At 43.4% G+C, this 18258-nt stretch overlaps 1 protein-coding gene across 2 annotated transcripts in view; it reads right to left on the reverse strand.

Moving 5' to 3' along the window:
* Nucleotides 1–18258, reverse strand: part of NHEJ1 (non-homologous end joining factor 1) — a 111306-nt gene that overhangs the window by 84339 nt on the left and 8709 nt on the right. For both annotated transcript variants that reach the window (XM_060278192.1, XM_035127340.2), the window contains one exon: nt 16269–16327. In XM_060278192.1, coding sequence (XP_060134175.1) covers nt 16269–16327 — 59 coding nt within the window. The remainder of the gene's footprint in view (nt 1–16268; nt 16328–18258) is intronic.

The raw sequence follows: 18258 nt of genomic DNA on the forward strand, positions 1-18258 counted from the left end.
TCTTCCCCTTGTGCTGGGGTGGGCATCAGTGGCTTTCCAGATGTTGTTGGATTACAACTCCCATGACCCCTACCCATTGGCCATGCTGCAGGTGGAGTTCAACAACACCTGGAAGGCTACTAATGGTGCTCTAGTCTAGTGAGAAATTGTTCTAATTGGAAGACAGCTTCCACATGCGTCTTTGGATTCATCCCTTTCAGTCTAGTCCTATGTGTGCTTATTTTAATTATTGAAACAGTTATATCTTCCCTTTATGTCCCGCTCCCCAAGGTGTTTATCCATGAGTCAGTTCTACTATGTTTCAGTGAGGTTTACTCCCAGGTATGTGTGTAAGGGACTAAGAAACCTATTAAGTTCACAACTAGCTGCTTGACTCTCAGAGGGTAGCACAAAAGATGTGTCAGCTTCATGATCAAAGATTTTGAAATATGCCCCTAGTAGTACAGTATAAAGGCTCTATTTAATGCAAGCAAATGTGTTTTAATTATAGTAGCAACCGAATAGTGTGCTCATTTATTCAGGAAACATGTGAAATACAAAATGAAGAAACTTGATTTAAATAACTGATTTACTGGTAGTGATTTAAATCCATCCATGCTGCTGCCAGTTCTTATGGATTCCAGATTCCTTGTTTCAAGGATATGGGCTTGCAGGCCAAAGTAGACTGGGAGTGCTTTGAGCTCTCATCCAGTGTTGTGACCCACCATCCCTCAAAGTAACAACAACACTAACCCACTGCCTCAAAATGTATGTTCCTCCTGCCCCGCCTCAGGGAGATCCCTGGACTGCCCTTGGGTTCTGCCCAAACTTTCACTAAAGCTGCAGTCTTGGTGGAGGCACACAGCAGATCACTGCCCTTGGGCAATTCTTGCACCATTTGGGGAGTGGAGGCAACGTAATAAGAAAAATAAAATGCATAAGGGAAGCAGTAATTACTGCGTGGCCGACAAGAGGCTGCTTCCTCAGGGCCGTCATTATGTGGCTAAATTTAACGCCCCACTCGGAGGGGGAGCACAGCACCCGCCCGCCGGCTCCTGCTACCTTCCCCCGGTGCCTGCTGAATGGCAGCCAAGAAAGCCATAAAGCAGGTCAGCAGGGTTTTTAATAGTCTATTTACCAAGATGCTGTTTTTACTGCCGAGGTTTTGCTCTTTTTATCTCTCCATTTTTACTCCTTTGCTCTTGAACAGACTAGGCTGTATTTTCTGGTTTGGTCTCTCTCTTTCTCTCTCAATCTCTATTTTCAGGACTCTAAATTTATATGGTATGTCCCTTTTTTGGTAAATATTTGCCATGACTATGCCAAAGCCCATCCAGTTGAAAAGGCCCCTCGGCCCACAAAACATCAGCCTGGGAAAGACGCGAATCTCATTAGCACCAGCCATGAAAAGGGGCCATAGAGACAGAGCATCTTATAGACCCTCTGAACTCTCCACATGTGGATATATATTTAGCCATGTGTGCTGTACAGTCACAGAATGGGACAGTCTGGGTACATGCACACTGGCAGAATAATGGCCATTTCATCTGGCCAAAGGGGCTGAGGGGAGGGGCTCTGAGGGGTGGGGTCTGTGGCTAGTGCTTCTCCAATATCCTCCTGTCTGGGATTGGGATTTGGAAGAGCTCACTCCCCAGTGAGCCCATCCTTGTCCCAGAAAGCACAGAGGAGCCTCAGAAATTCTGGTTTAGCCAGGTCTGAATCTCCATATCCTCCATCTCACCCAATCCCAGGGGCAGCCCAAAAGACCACATCATGGTCCTGTGATGGAGGCTAGCTGTCAGGGATTACAGTACAAGCCATAGATAGGAGCTCACATATGTCACTAAGTCTGGAGAGGTGGGGTTGGGTGTAACATGTGGGTCTGGTCTTGGATGGCTTGAAGTCCCCAAAGTATCACTGAGCAGCTAGCAAGCTGGTAATCCCTTAAGTCTAGCCATTGCAATAGCAAACATAGATTTGAAAACATTAAGAAAAATAAACAAATAAAGCCCACAGTTTTTTAAATAGGCACACTAAGGATTTTTAAGGCAAGCCAATTTCCTGATTTTATAGCAACTATTTAACAATGATATCAAAATATCAATTCAGATCAGAAAGTAATTATGATAAGAACATTGACTGAGGCTTGGCATTTATAACATCAACATACTGACCTTCATGTTACAATGCTGAAAAACCAAAACAATTAGACTATAGATCATTTGTGGAACTAACTAACCTGCTATAGCTCCCTAATAAATCACAGTTGCCTGACAAAACTCAGCAGTTCTGAGTTTTCCATCAGGTGTACTACTACCTTTGCTTCTGAGGTCCAAGATGGATATCAGGCTGTCTTGAGATGACTGTAGGTTCATCTAGGTCCTCATTTATCCTGGGGTACTCCCCGGTGTTCCTCAGAAGAAGTCTCCCCATGGTCTAGGTCAGTAACCTCTTACTGCTACCTGGAAATGCCAAGTTCTAACATGGACATCAATTTGCCTCTTTGTTACCACTGACGAGATACTACCACAAGTAAGCATTCAACACACATCCTGGCAGCAGGTGTGATTATGTATAGCACTGGAAGATGAAACTTACAATTCATGACTGTAAAGATACTTCTGCAATTCGATTGGCTAAGCATTCCCTGTGTCCTCCTAGGGCAACGTACCAAAGAGCCAGAGCAGTATAGCTCCTATATACAGCCTGCCCTGTTCTCCCGGCTGTCCACACAGTCAATATTGTCAGATACTGGGTTGTGAACAGGACATAAGTGAAGTAAGATTTTGGTGCAAGGAATCTCATATCACCTCAGACCTCTGCTTCTCTGGAGCTGCTTCTAACACTTCTCACTGTTTGTAGCTGCATCAGCTGGGAGCCTGGGAAGCTTCCTGTTCAGGCATGTCCTAGAGCTAATAATCAGTTCAGAGGCCTGATCTGGACCTCCATGATCCCAAAGATTTTAGCAGAAGTGGTACCAAAAAGGAGACCAACTTAGATACAGTGCTGGGGAAGGCAGATTCCAGCACCCTGATGAGCATGCAAATTGCTCCCTCCCTAGTTACCTGATCAACCATTTGATGAGCAACTTCATTCCTCAGTTGATCTGCACTGATAGAGTGTGGGTGGGTGTGCTGCCCATTAGTACGTGAGTGTGTTCGGAATGGCCACACCCACTAGTGGCATGTGGCCCAGTTGGCCATGGGCAAGTGTGATACTCTGGTCTGGTCATACAGGAGAGAGAAACATTTTAGCTTGATGCCTCTCCCAACTTTAAGTGCCCTCTTGTACTTTCTCTTCTCCCATCTCCTAAACAGTAAAATAATATTCATAATTGCAAATATGAAATATATGAAAATAGGCTTTGTATTGCCTCATTGTTTTCAAATGACAGGGGGCGGGGTTTGTCAAATGCTCAGATCTGATCCTCAGAAATGTGCTGGTCATATTACTGTGAAGCTAGCAGAATCGGGAATGACCAAATTTTTCTCTCCCTCTCTCACAATGCTAGAACTTGGGTGTCATCCAAGGAAGCATAATAGTAGGAGATTCAGGACAAACAAAAGGAAGTACTTCTTCACACAAGGTATATTTGTAACACAAGGTGTGGTGATAGTCACTAACTTAGATGGCTTTAAAGGTGGATTGGGCAAATTCATAGAGGACAAGGTACTGGCTATGATGGTGAAATATTAGCTCCAGTGTGCCTCTGAATATCATTGGTTAAGAAACATTACACTCATGTCCTGCTTGTGGGCTTCTGAGAGGCCTCTGGTTGGCCACTAGGAGAAACACAGTGCTAGACCAGATAGCTCTTTGGTTTTATCCGGTATGGCTCTTTTTACATTCTTAATATGTTGCTAAGTAATCTATAAGAAACTGTGGGCTACCAAGTCATACAAGAGGCTTCTGTTGATTCTCTTAAGACCAGGCAGCTTGTCTGAGGGGTACAAGTAATGCCCTACAACACCCTTCCTGTCCAAAAGCAAAGTCAGGTGAGTCAGTATCCTTGGGCAAGCAACGAAAGGAGACATGTTCTCATCCCCTAGGAGTTCTAAGGGAGTGGAAGGCCAATTTGTCTACAGTGGTAGCTTGGTCAGCCACAACACCCTTTGATAGGGAGGTGTTAGGCTAACTACAGCACCCACCTCATGACCATATTTACATCTACACATCTCAGCAGTAAAAGTATATAAACACTACAGATGTACATGCATGCAGGTCTGTCTCCCTCTAAATAAATATTGGCAAGTTGTAAAAATAATAATGCATTGTACACATGTGTACACTGCCAGACTAATATTCCTTGTTTGGGTGGCTTCAACATATATATTCCAGGGGTGGGATAGGGGAGTCACACAACAGCACAGGCAAGACTGTCAGTGGAGCAGCTCACATGCATTTGGAAAAGTAGAGGTACAAATAGAGGAACCCCCAAATGGCCCAGTCTCCTGCCATTGAGGACATCTATTGAGGACAGCACACTACAGATAGGCCTAATCCACTGACAACTTGACAGTACCTCTTTAATATGGAGAGCATCTTCTTTGCAGTGTTTCCTTCAACCCACAGAAGTACATATATACGGTAGTCTCAGGAGGTAGATACAAGTGAACACGGATGGGGAAATGGAATGACAAAAAAGCAGGACAGAACAACATGGAGGGGTCCTTGTTTCAGACACTAGCAAGAAGTCCAGTTTCCTGTGATGCCTTGATTCAGACCTTGTCCTATTTCATGGAAGAGCTATGAAAATCAAACACTTGAGCACAGAACTCACTAATGACAGCAAATGTGGACAAATAACTCTTTCCAATGCTGCAAAACCATTTCTAAATACCTGTATCCATTTCCCCCTAGGGCAGGCAATAGACAATGAGCCTGAAATTACTGAAGTCATATTTCCTAGATCTTTACACGTTGGCAATTTGATCCTTTCCAGCCAAGTTCACCCAGCACACATCCCTGCAAAGTCCCACTAGCCTGCAACCAACCTTCTGCTTCAAAATATGCTCACTCATTTTCCTGCTGCAGGAACCCAAAGCTGTACATTACATTAAGATAAAGAACACAAGCAGCAGCATTACAAACATAGAGGAGATGGCAGCAAGTAGCTATTACTGGCAGAAAGATCAGTACAAAATGGTACTAAATGTTGTATGGCTCTGCTTTTTCACATGCCATTGAGACCTCTTTACAAATTAATCCACCCCAGGCAGAACTTGGCACATTCTGGCCCTCCCACCAGATCCAAATTCTATACATAATTTATACATCTGGGTTTTTACCTAAACATTTTTGTAAGATTGCAAAAAAAGGTGAGGAAAGTTATAATCAATGGCAAGGAAAGGAAAGGCAGAGAGCTAATAGAAGGGTGCTCTACCTCTACTTCTCTCTCTTTCTTTTATCTCTCTTTTGACAGCTGCTGGAAGTCATACCCAAGGACCCCGTTGATTTCTGAGCGCTACAGAAAACATTGACTGATCATTTTCATACTATCCTCTGAAGCATAGCCCGTATATCACATTGCAGAGAACACAAATAAGATCTGCCCCTGGATGCTTACACACAAGAGATCAGGATCCTCTTATTCCTCTTGCCTGCAGTTTCTTTTTCTGCACTGGAATAATATTGTCAGAAGCCGCCCAGAGTGGCTGGGGAAACCCAGTCGGATGGTCAGGGTACAAATAATAAAATATTATTATTATTATTATTATTATTATGGCAGCTTATTCTTATCCCAGAAAGACCAGCTACTGCTTATTAGAGTGGGGGAATATGTACAGGCTTGTGATCTAATCCACTATGCTTCTTTCCTTTATCTAACAACAACAAGAAAGTCAATACACTTTCATGCTCTGGTGTTGAGAGGAAAGGAGGGAGTTCATCAGCTGTCCTTGCATCAGAGAGAATGTTTGTGCCTTAAGAGTAGGAGGACTGGATTCTATTCATGGTATGCCTTGGAAAGAAAGGCAACAAGGCCTTTCCTGGCCAGCACTAGCAGCTGGGGCATGGCCAGAAGCCATCAAATATTAAATGACGTAAGTGCTGAACACATGGGGAATAGCCACTGTTCCAGCTCCAGAATTGGCCAGCCCGCACATCCTCCACCCTGCAATGAACACAAGCAGAGTACACCATTCAGATGCTCACTATGGTGATTCACTCCACATTTCAAGAATGGATCCCATAGAAAGGAACCCAGGTTTGGCAGAAGTACACCCCAGGACAGCAGCCAACAGCGGCCCTGCTGCTCCTGCCACTGGGGTTTGTTCTCAAGCTTGTGGTCTGGCCTCTATTTCGGGGCTGCTGTGCCCAGTCTGGTTTCAGCAGCATGCAGCCCAGCTGACTCACAAGCCAGGGTAAATGGTTTGTGGTTCCTGCTCCACGCCAACTCCCTCCTCACCTGATTATGCCTAAATCAATAAATAAATACAGCGGCTCACCCTCTGAAAGACGCCTGGATGGCAAACAAATGGGGTAGGAGAGCCATAAGAACATGCCAAGTGGGAGCATGAATACATACACAACCCCCAACATAACTAGCTTGGACAACTCTATACTGAGTCACTGATGCAGGTAATAATTGCCCATCCACAATATTGACAATATTGTGCATTGACAGAACCTTTCTGTTCCATTTCATGAGCTCACCTGCATCTTTCTATGTCAGCCTACCTTTCACCAAGGTTGTTTTTCTAGTTGCCCTATATATAGGACCAGCTGAAGGATCTTTTCATTTGTGGAAAAAGAGTAAGCAGGGCTAAGTGTGCTTTGTGCTTTTTAAAAAAAAAGGAAAAAGAAAAGGTGGCTTCTGCAGCCTAATATTGCAAATTAAAATATGCTAGCTGTGTGGGACAATGAGATAGACAAGACACTGAAATCCTACTCCCTGGCCACTGGAAACCCTTAATTGCTTAATGCTCCGCTTCTGAGATTTCACCAGGTGTTGACCACACACTTCCAGGCTGGGTTGAAGTTCAGTGCCAGAAGGTCCGTTTCAATCCCTAATGTCTCAAGGGAGGACTGGGATTCCTGTCAGAATCCCCGGAAAGTCATTCCCGGTAGACAAAACTGAGCTAGATGGACCAAATGGTACAAGGCAGCTTCCCAAGGTCTGATCTGCAACAGTTTAACTACAATTTAACACACACAAGCATTTTGCTCCTTCCCTTGCGCCTGACTATGCTGTGCAAGGGAGAAACAAGGCAGATTCCGGCTTCTCATAAAATGCAAACATGAGCTTATGGTGTCTTTCTCCTCAAACAAGCCATAAGCAGAAGCCAATGTGTATTCAATGGCTTACTGCTCACGGTTTACACATCACGACAAGCCAAACTCATAGAACATAGGAAGCTGCCTTGCATTGTCAGACCACTGGGTCCATCTAGCTCAGTATTGCCTACAAACACAGGCAGCATCTCTCCAAGGTTTCAGACAAGAAGTCCCTTTCAGCCTTACCTGGAGATGCCGAGAGTTGAACCAGGGATCTTCTGCTTGCAAAGTGGATGCTCTACCTTTGCCCAACTCCAACTTGTTCCCTCCCCCTTGCATATTAAACCATACAGTTTAATGTTGCATGCAAAATGGGCTGGTCTTCCTGTGTTCCCAAGTCTGCATGTTTTCACAGCCATAGGATCTAGAAACTTCAAAAAACAAACCAAACAAACCATGATGACCAGGTTAGTATCAAAGATTTTGTACTTGTGTGGGATTGCAGAACACACACAGTCCTAAATGTTAGAGCCAACTTAAAGGTGTAGAAGTAGCATGTGGTACTATGCATTTTAGACCAGGGGTCAGCAAACTTTTTCAGCAGGGGGCCGGTCCACTGTCCCTCAGACATGTGGGGGGCTGGACTATATTTTTTGGGGGGGGGAATGAACAAATTCCTATGCCCCACAAATAACCCAGAGATGTATTTTAAATAAAAGGACACATTCTACTCATGTAAAAACATGCTGGTTCCCAAACTGTCCACGGGCCGGATTTAGAAGGCGATTGGGCCGCATCCGGCCTCCGGGCCTTAGTTTGGGGACCCCTGTTTTAGACCATACTGTACTACTTCTGAATATACTACTACTATACTACTTTAACACCTCTTTTCCTATATTTAGCTGCAGATCCTTCCTTGCATCGTTTATTCTTTTATTACCAGAGTGGGCATTGCTTTCCTTTTGGTGTTGATGTTTTTCTCAAAAAGCAAAGTAGGGGTTGAGCAGTTCCACCTTCTCTTGGTCACCCAATAGAATTTTTCCATCTTCTCCACACAGCAGACCAACTATTTGCTTATTATTCTTGTTTTGAACATAGCCAATGGATTTTTAAAAAAATTATTTTTAACCTCTCTTGCAAGTCTGAGCTCATTCTGAGCGTTAGACCACTTGACCTTATCCCTGCCAACTGTTGGCTACTCATGTATTTTCTTCCTTCATGGTTTCCCCTTTCTTACATTTATTATATCTCTTCTTAAATCTCAGCTCATCTGCAAGCCCATCTGCAGCCACACTGGTTTCTTTAGGTGCCTCCCACTTATCTTTCTTATTGGAATTGTCTGCATTTATATCTTCAGTATTTCACCTTTAAGAAACTCCCATCCATCTTGGACTCTCTTCTCTTTGAGTATTTGTTGGACCTTATACTCTTGGCACAGTTTGCGTTCCAACAGATATTGGGGTAGTTGAAGTCTCTCACCACTACTATATCTCTCCTTTTTGAATATTTGGTAATCTGCTGTAGGAAGGAATCATCCAAATCTTCAATCTAGCTTGGAGGTCTATAGCTGACAACCTCAGTGTCACTGTTGTTTATAATAATAATAATAATAATAATAATAATAATAATAATAATAATAATAATTTTTTATTTATACCCCGCCCATCTGGCTGGGTTTCCTCAGCCACTCTGGGCGGCTTCCAACAGAAAAATAAAACACAATAATCTATTAAACATTAAAAGCCTCCCTGAACAGGGCTGCCGTCAGATGTATTCTAAAAGTCTGGTTGTTGTTTTCTTCTTTGACATCTGTTGGGAGGGCGTTCCACAGGGCAGGCGCCACCACCGAGAAGGCCCTCTGCCTAGTTCCCTGCAACCTGGCTTCTCGCAACGAGGGAACCACCAGAAGGCCCTCGGTGCTGGACCTTAGTGTCCGGGCAGAATGATGGAGGTGGAGACGCTCCTTCAGGTATACTGGACCGAGGCCGTTTAGGGCTTTAAAGGTCAGCACCAACACTTTGAATTGTGCTCGGAAACGTACTGGGAGTCAATGTAGATCTTTCAAGACTGGTGTTATGTGGTCTTGGCGGCTGCTCCCAGTCACCAGTCTAGCTGCCGCATTCTGGATTAGTTGTAGTTTCCGAGTCACCTTCAAAGGTAGCCCCACGTTGAGCGCATTGCAGTAGTCTAAGCAGGAGATAACTAAAGCATGCACCACTCTGGCTAGACAGTCTGCAGGCAGGTAGGGTCTCAGCCTGCGTACCAGATGGAGCTGATAGACAGTTTACCTCTCCTACAATTTTTGCCCATATACTGTCAATCTGTATTCCATTTTCCAAATGGATGTCTTCACAAGTGTACACATCCTTTACATATAATGCTGCTACTCCTCCCCTCCTGTCTCCTCTATTCCTTTTGAATAGGTGATTCAATTCAGTTTCTACATTCCAGTCATGATTCTCATCCTACCAAGTTTCAGTAATGCCTATTAGCTCATGTTTGCCATCCTGTACTGAGAGCTCATATTTATCTTGCTTGTTTCCCATACTCTGTTAGTATAGAGACAACTACAGTCTACGGTCTGAATAATTTGTATCTTTCCCTCCTGTTAGGAGTTCAAAGCAGCATACATGGGTTTTTCTCCATTTTTATTCTCACAAGGTCTCTGTGAGGAAGGTTAGTAGGTTGAGAGACAGAATTTAGCCCAGAGTCACTCAGTAAGCTTTAGAGTTAAACATGGACTTGAACCTCTCTCTCCTTGGTTCAAGCCCAACACTCCACAGTACCACTATTTTTGAAAGTTGCTTTATGTTTTTTTTTAAAGTAACTAATAAGTTCAATAAATAATAATGGTGCACAGAGGAGGATGCATCGAAATATTTATTGAGTTCTCAGCTTGTGGATAATTTCCTAGCAAAGGTTGCTAATAATCCTTTAAAAGGGGTGTGGGTGTGGGTAGAATCATAATTTTAAAAAGCTACGTAGTCTCTTCCCCCCCTTTATACCAAACTCACAGCCAAGTGATACAGGAGATGGCCAAGAGAAATTCTACAGGACATTTGCTTGCCAACTGTTGCAGGTGGTGCCCCTCAGCCATGGAAATTGCCATGTTTTCCCAGCAAACCCAGCTCCCATGCTTCTCTAGGCTGCAAACCACAGCCACCTTTTGCTAATGAAAACCATTCCCCAGAAGGAAGGAGGTGACAGGAACAGTAGCTTCCTCTCCCTCCCTCTGCAAATGGAGCTGGCAAACGGAGTGAAGGTCACTGCCACGGCTGTCTGTAATGCAGGAGGATCACTGCTGCCTGCCAAACAATAGCTGCTTCTCTCAAGGAGAATATTTTTAGCACCAATAAAAATGACAGTGTGGTGAGCTGGGCAACAAGCAGGCAGGTGGTAGGTGAGGCCAGGCTGAGCATTTCAGCGACCTGGGAAATCCAGGGAAGCAGGGCTTTTTCCAGAACTGTCCTACCCAGAGCTTCTGCTTATGTGCCTCTAAGCCAGTATGAGACAGTCCCATACTAAAAAGGAAGAACCCTCACCCTGCTGTCCCAAGCCTACTTCCCAGCACAAAATATTTTAGGCCACTCTCAGAAGAATCCCATATTGATCCTTCTAGTTCAATATTATCTAACTCACCAGGGTTTCTGACAACAGCCTTTCCTAGCCCTACCTGAAGATACCAGGGACTGAAACGGGGGCCTTCAGAATCCAAAACATGCAGGTCTATATTATTTATTATTGTTATCACCACCAACATTTCTAGGTTAGATTACTGTAATATATTATATGTAGGACCGCCTCTAAAATTTCAGCTGGTGCAGAATTCAGTGGCCAGGTTGCTCACCTGGACAAGACGATTTGAGCATATTACACCAATCCTGGCCTGACTACACTGGCTGCCAATTAGTTTCTGGGCGCAATGCAAAGTGCTGGTTTTGATCTATATAGTCCTAAATGGTGCAGGACTACAATACCTCAAGGACTGCCTCTCCCAATATGAACCAAAGCAGACCCTGTGATCATCATCTGAGGCCCTTCATGAGAGGTCTGGAGGGTGGCAACACAAGAACGGGCCTTTTCTGCAGTGGCTCCTCATTTGTGGAAAATTCTCCCCATGGAGGCTCGCCTGATGCCTTCATTACATATTTTAGCTACCAGGCAAAAACATTTCTCTTCAACCAGACATTCAGCTGATTAACATTCTATGGCTTTTAAAATGTGTTTGTGGGAGGGGGTTTTCAGTTTGTTTTTGTTTAATTCTGTATTCTGTATTCTCATTTTGTATTTTTCTGTTGTGAACTATCCTGGGATCTTCAGCTGAAGGGTGGTATACAAATGTAATAAATAATAACCATCATCATCATATATCCACTATATAATATAAAACCAACATTTAAGTGTCATGGATTCCCCCAAATTACTGTAATTTGCAAAGGTGTTGAGGATGTTAGAAATCCTTAGTATCTCTCACAAAATTAAGAGTTCACAGAGTGTTCTGGAAATGATCATTCAAGCATTTTAACAGGACAATTGTAATTGTGTGTATTCAGAAGGAAGTCCTATTGAAATCAGTGGAGCTTATTCATAAGCAAGTGGTGTTAAGATTGCAGCTGAAGTCTAAGAATTAAAGTCATATATATGTATATACCACTAACATTCCTTCCACACTCTTTCTAGCCCCTAGAACAAGCATGGCAGTGCCAAAGTGACTTCCCAGATCAGTTCTCCCAATTCCTCCCTTCAGAATCCCCAGCACTTTCAAGACACTGACGTGCACCCCTTGTCTAGCCCTCTTAACCCTAATCCAGGGGAGGGAACCCCCTCCTCCTCCCTCCATCATGCTAACATCAGCTTTGAACCAGTGCTTACTGATGTCAGTGGGAGGGTGCTCTTCTGCAGATGTCCACACTCCCTGCTCTATCACTCGCTTAGCCTGCCTAGCTATTGCAGTGACGGACACACTGGGGAGCTGCCTGTTTGTTTATCTTCCTCTTCAGCATTGCTTATTTTGATGGCACATCCTTCTGGTCCAGCCCAGGTTGACCCATGAGCCCTCCACATCCTGTTTGCTGGAGCTAACTGCGCAGAGACGGACAAAGGTGCAGCACAAAAGTCAGGACCATGGTACACAAAAATATTCTGGGGAAATATTCTTAGGGACAGGCTATATTTGAATCAACAGTTACTTGCAAATGAGCAGCTAAGACAAATGTGGTTCTGGACCAAGGTCCAGGCTTGCTGTGCAGCTTGAGGAATTATAGGCACAATAGCTCTTTGCTGTCCAGACTTGTGTCTACTGGTAAGCAGGCTGCAGCACAAAATGCCCAGAAAAAGCCTCCTGCAGAGCAGCATAAGAAAAGTAGAATAGGGAACAGCAGCTGCCCTTACCTGGCATGAAAACCCTTAAGGACTGCACAGAATTTACACAGGTAGAGGTCTTCAGACAACATGAATGCACTGAAGAAAGATTTGCATGCATTGCTTCTTTAAAGAAAATGCTAAGTATTGCCTACCCTTCCTCCATCAACACATTCTCCAATAGCCCAATAACTCATCTAAGTCTCAAAAGGAACTCCTAAAACCCTGTCAGCAAATAGCCTCAAAACATATTATTAGAATAACCTCCTTTTTCTCTTCTGGACTCTTACTAGGGCCAGGAAAGAACAGGTGCTCCCTCTTTCTTTTAAATTACCTTTCATAAAAAGGAAAACACATTCATTCTCATCCACCCCTCTTCTGAAGAGAAACTGCCCTTCCAGTCTCTTGATATATTTCATTCTATGCTCAGCACCCTCTTCAACTTGTCTTCAATTTCTCAAAGCACTAGGCTCCCACCAGCTTGTCTCACCTACCAAATTGGACACTGAACCACCAATCCCTGTTTTCTCAGCTCAGCTTTCCACTCAGCTATATATACACTATGGATTTGATTGTGCAATGGGGTTTCCACTTCTCTACAACTGAGTCCCCTCCTCAAAAAAAGGGGGGGAGATGGCCCAGGGGGAGCAGAAGAACCCCCACAACAGCATGTGGGGGGAGGAGAGGGGGAAATTGTTCTTTTTGGCAAGCCAAAATATTTCCCTGATGGAATGATAGCCTTAGCGTGACACTACATTCTTCCCTTGGTATAGTAGCCCTTCATATGCTACAAAGTTTTATACAGGGCAGACACATTGAAATTAATGGACCTAACTTAGTCACATTAATTAATTTCAGTGGGTCTACTCCAAGGAAAACTTAGCTGAAAACCACCCCACTTTTACTTTTGGAAGTGTCCCAGACAATTGTGTCAAAAACGTAAGTCAATAATTTAAAGAGGTCTGCAACTTCATCCTCTGAATTTAAACAAAGGAAACTGCTTTATACTAAAAAAACAAAAACAAAAAAGGCAGGCCATTGGTTCATTTAGCTCAGCATTGTTTACAACACTGACTGGAAATTCCAGTGGTGGAACCTGGGACCTTTTGCATGGAAAGCATGCATTCTACCACTGAAATATTGGCAGTAGGCTACCCTGATGTCCACTAACTAGCATCATTCGTTCACAAGAGTATTCTTAGACAGGCTTGCAAAATGTATGACCCACCAAACCAAATGCTGTCCAGAAGGAAGACAGGAAAACCAGAAGCTACAGAGTTCCTGGTAGGATGCCATACAAGGCTGGTGGCCTACTTTTAGTCTGGTGGGTGACTATTTGCACAGGCCTGATTTAAAGGAATAGGCAATATTATCATAGAATAATGAAGTTGAATGGGATCTTAGAGATAATCCAATCCTGCCTCCTGCTCAGTGTTGGAATCTTACAGCATCTGACAGATGGCAATCCAGCTTGTGTCTTAAATATCTCCAGGGAAGGAAAGCCCATTCTCTCCAGAGGCAATCTGGAATTTCCCCCCCTAATATTTAGCCAAAATCTGCTTCCCTGCAATATCCACCCACTGGTTCTAGTGCTGCACTCTGGAATCCTGTCCCTATTATCTTAAAACAATTACAGTACTACTGAAGCATACATACATCAGCCATTTGACCGACCTTGGGTAGTCAGTGTGGGAGAAAATGGAAGGACTGTCCAGAGATTGCCAATTGGCAACTTTCACAGAAAGCCAAAGGCCATGTTTACTGCTCTTCACATCATGATTTGGCTGATAAATGTCTTCTGTAGGACTGCGTTTCCCCTGGAAGCTCCACCCAATTACACATAAGAGCCTTACTACTGATTACATAGTCTTGCAACTGACCCTCTTTAAGCTTGCCTTAAATTCCAATTCACACTTGAACATGTAAACAAATCCCAACTTTAGGCTTTGTGATCCCACAATTGCTTATCATGACCCTTAAAACACTCCTTCCAATACAGGCTCCTTCTCAAGGCCACTTTGCACATAGTTCTTTTGACACAGAGATTAACCTTGACCAGTGTGAACAGCACAGCAGTTTGAGCCCTGGCACGTGCCAATATAACCAACACACAGAGAGAGAACCCCAACGTCCCCTCTCTTTCAAGTGCATGCTAACAGACCTTACTCTATAACCCTCCACTCTTCAGCCTGCAGGGAATAAGAAACTTTCAGTCACGGCACGTGGCATTGGAAAGAGAGCATGAAATCACTGCAGCCGGTAAGAGTAGGAGCGTGGGAAAATTCCACAAGCCACTTCCTATGACATGAATTACAAGCTTGTACATTGTTAAGAGCGGTGAAACTCTGGGGGCTCTGATACATAATCAGCAAGCTCCTATGCTGAAACCCCGACAGACAGGTGTCCATATTGCTTAGGCATAACCTCTCCTTGAGCTCAAACCAGCAGCCGTTTCTGGAGCGGATAAGTAAAAAAGGGCTGCTTAAGGGAGCTGCTCCAAACAGAACAAGCTCATAAACACTAACAACAGCACCCTGTTGATTGGGTATCAGCAGAAAATGATACACACAAAATGTAGACAATCCACATGGGCCAAGATGGCCTAAGAGCAAGAGCCAACCACTTCAGACACCACTAAATGCATAGCACTCTATAAATGTTGGCATTAGCATAGGACTTCATTTGCTGCTTATTTTAACCAGTAGATGGAAGAGGCAGAAAACCAACCAACATGGAGATAAGGTGGCAAGGGGGCGGTGAGTAGAGTTACTGCCCAGAAGAAAAATGGCAAAATGGGAAGAATGGGATTGGAAAAGGGTGCACTCCATAAAAGCAATAAGGAATGTTCAGGATTTTCAATTCTGACTGCTGGAAAACAATCTTAACACATGCTTTATCAAGAACAGCATAAAAGCCAATAGGAGTAAATGGGATTTGCTTGCATAGGGGAAATGGGAAGCTTCAGTGCTAGCACTGGTGGGAAGGGAGTAAAAATAATTACTCGGCAAATGTACAGGTGCCATCACTTTGTCCAAATGTACAGTACAAACTAAGTGCCACAGTTTGTGCCACAGTTTGCCCCCAGAGATTATTGGGAATGGTAACTGGTGAGGTTACAGGGATTTCCAATAGAGATCCCTAGCTTCCTCTCATAAAATTACGGTCCCTGGGATTCCCTGAGACACAGTATGTCTAATAAATCAGTTTTACATTTGCAGGAGAGATATGCCCTAAATAAATTCTCACTTAGATTCCATATTAATCCAAGCTCCGTGACACAATCACACATTATGCTAACTGAAGCTTAACCTAGCACAACACAACAATGGCTCATTCATTCACTTCACAACATGACTGTACAAAAGATTGGAAAGACAACATTACACAAACCTATGCTAAACTAATCATACCTGCCTACAGTTAACCAAAACCAAAGCACACCTGCATGGCACAGTCATGCTCATGCATGTATAGCTGCAGTTTGTGATGCCTATTGGTATAACTTTGCAGGGAGAAGAAGAACCAACCAGAGGCAAGGGGAGAAGGAAACTAGTGAAGAATTGGAGAATCAAGATATCCCACTGGCAGAGCACCACAACCAGAAGCTCTGAGCATACGTCACAACTGCCCACAATACTACCATTTACCAAATTAATTAGGAGCAGCAACTTCTCCTATACAATAACTTAATGAAAACATGAAGATTCTTGTACCTTAGTCTCAAATGTCTGTAGGAAAGATTCTTCATTGAAAGGTTCTGTCTTTAAACGTTCTGCAAGAGAAGTATCAACAATAGAAGTGTGAGTGGTGCTCCAATCTGGCCAGGTATACAAACTCTCTTTATTCTTCAGATGCTACATTACTTTGAAAATAGCTATATATCACCTATGGAAAGATAACTCAAGCAATCCTATCCCATTCCCACCTGAGAACACACGAATATTAGTCAACACCTTTTTTCTGTGTCAAGCCCACAGCTAGGCACTGAGTGATTCAACTGGTATATACCTTGGTACAACTGCATCTAACTATGTCAACATGATGTAATATGTTTGGCCTGATGCATAGTGTTAAACCCAAGAGACTGAAGTTCAAACCCCAGTTCAAACGAAGGCTCCACAAGAGGGGTTGGAAAACTTTCTTTCAGCCCACTCATCTGCTAACAAGGACAACCTACCTCACAGGGTTGGTGTGAAGAAAAATGAAAAGGGTGAATAAGAGGACCATGCTACATAGGTCATGACTAGAAAAACTCTAAGAAGAGAGTGCTTTACACCTCACTCCCAGGAAGTGGCCTGAGGTCAGTGGTCTATAGGGTAACTGAGGACAAATGTAACACAACTGTGTTACATCCTATTTCCTAGCTCTGAGAACACAGAGCTCTCCCCTGTGGGGACAGAAACTATCTCCGGTCCTCTGTGCCTCAGGAAATCCCTGGCCCGACTCAGCCTGTCATTTTAGACTAATATAGAAGTGGGGTATGACAAGTCACATGTATAGGAGTTCAGTCTTTGTAAAAGATCCAACTGTGCAAAATACCATGCTAAATAATTTATTCTAGCTAAATAAATGCAAGAAAGCAGTTGTGTGCATGTGTGCATGCACATATGTAGGAACCATGTCAGACCCCTTGTTCTTTGAGCCAATGATGTAAGATATTGCACTACCTGATAATTAAAAAAGGAAATTGGAATCTAAGACCAACTTTCCCTGTCCAAAATTAGGTTCAAGCAGATACCCAGAGATGGCAACTTGGCCACATGGCAACTTGGCAACATAACCCTGGTAATGTTTGACCTACAGAGAGCCTTATTCTTGCCCTAGGTTTCCAAGGTAACTTGCCATTTCTTCTCCCTTATAGCACTGGATGGTCTCAGATTGAAGAATTGGTTTTTGATGCACTAAAAGCTTGTCTGCTGTTAGCTGCGCTGCCAAAACTTTCAGATGCTGTTACTGGTGGCTGTTTTGTATATTTTTTATGATTTGTGTGTGGCTTTGTGTAATGTGTTTTATTATAATGTATTTTTACCTATGCATGGTATTCTACTCATTTGTCTGTAATGCAAGGATTACCGCTAGTGCAATGGGACTTCCCCTCTTCCCCCTTCCCCTCCTGTTTTCCCCAGATCTGCTACAGAGGGTTGGGAACCCCAAGAACAGATTTTGAGGCACACAAGGGGAAGGGAGGGAAGTTCTATTGTGCAAGCAGAATTTCTTGCCCAAACAGAACTACTTCTTAGCACAGTTTTTTTAAAAGTATTTTTATTAAAAGTTTCTTGATTTACAAAAGTATGTGCAATGTCTCTCTCTCGTACTTTTTCCATTTATTATTTTTACAAATCAATTTCATTTGTTGAGGTACTTCTTAGCACAGTTGAATAAAATCCCATGCTCTTATATATGTTGTACATCACTTGAATGCCTTTTTGTGTAATGCGTTCAATTAATAAGAATAAGAATAATCGTGAAGGCCCATTTCACAAGTGGCAGATATATACAAGCTGTATAAACAATCAGTGAGAACAGTGGTTGGCATCTGCTCAAAGAGACTGTGCAAAGAACAAGCCAATCCCAAATTAGAAGTTCCAATCCACTTTCCCCAGCAATTACCAAGTGGGGTGGGGAAAAGGGGACACTTAGGATGATATGACAATCAATCACACTACATGGTTGTACAGGGGAAGAGCAGGGCAACACAAGGCC

This window comes from Zootoca vivipara, chromosome 1, assembly GCF_963506605.1.
Source record: "Zootoca vivipara chromosome 1, rZooViv1.1, whole genome shotgun sequence".
NCBI lineage: Eukaryota > Metazoa > Chordata > Lepidosauria > Squamata > Lacertidae > Zootoca > Zootoca vivipara.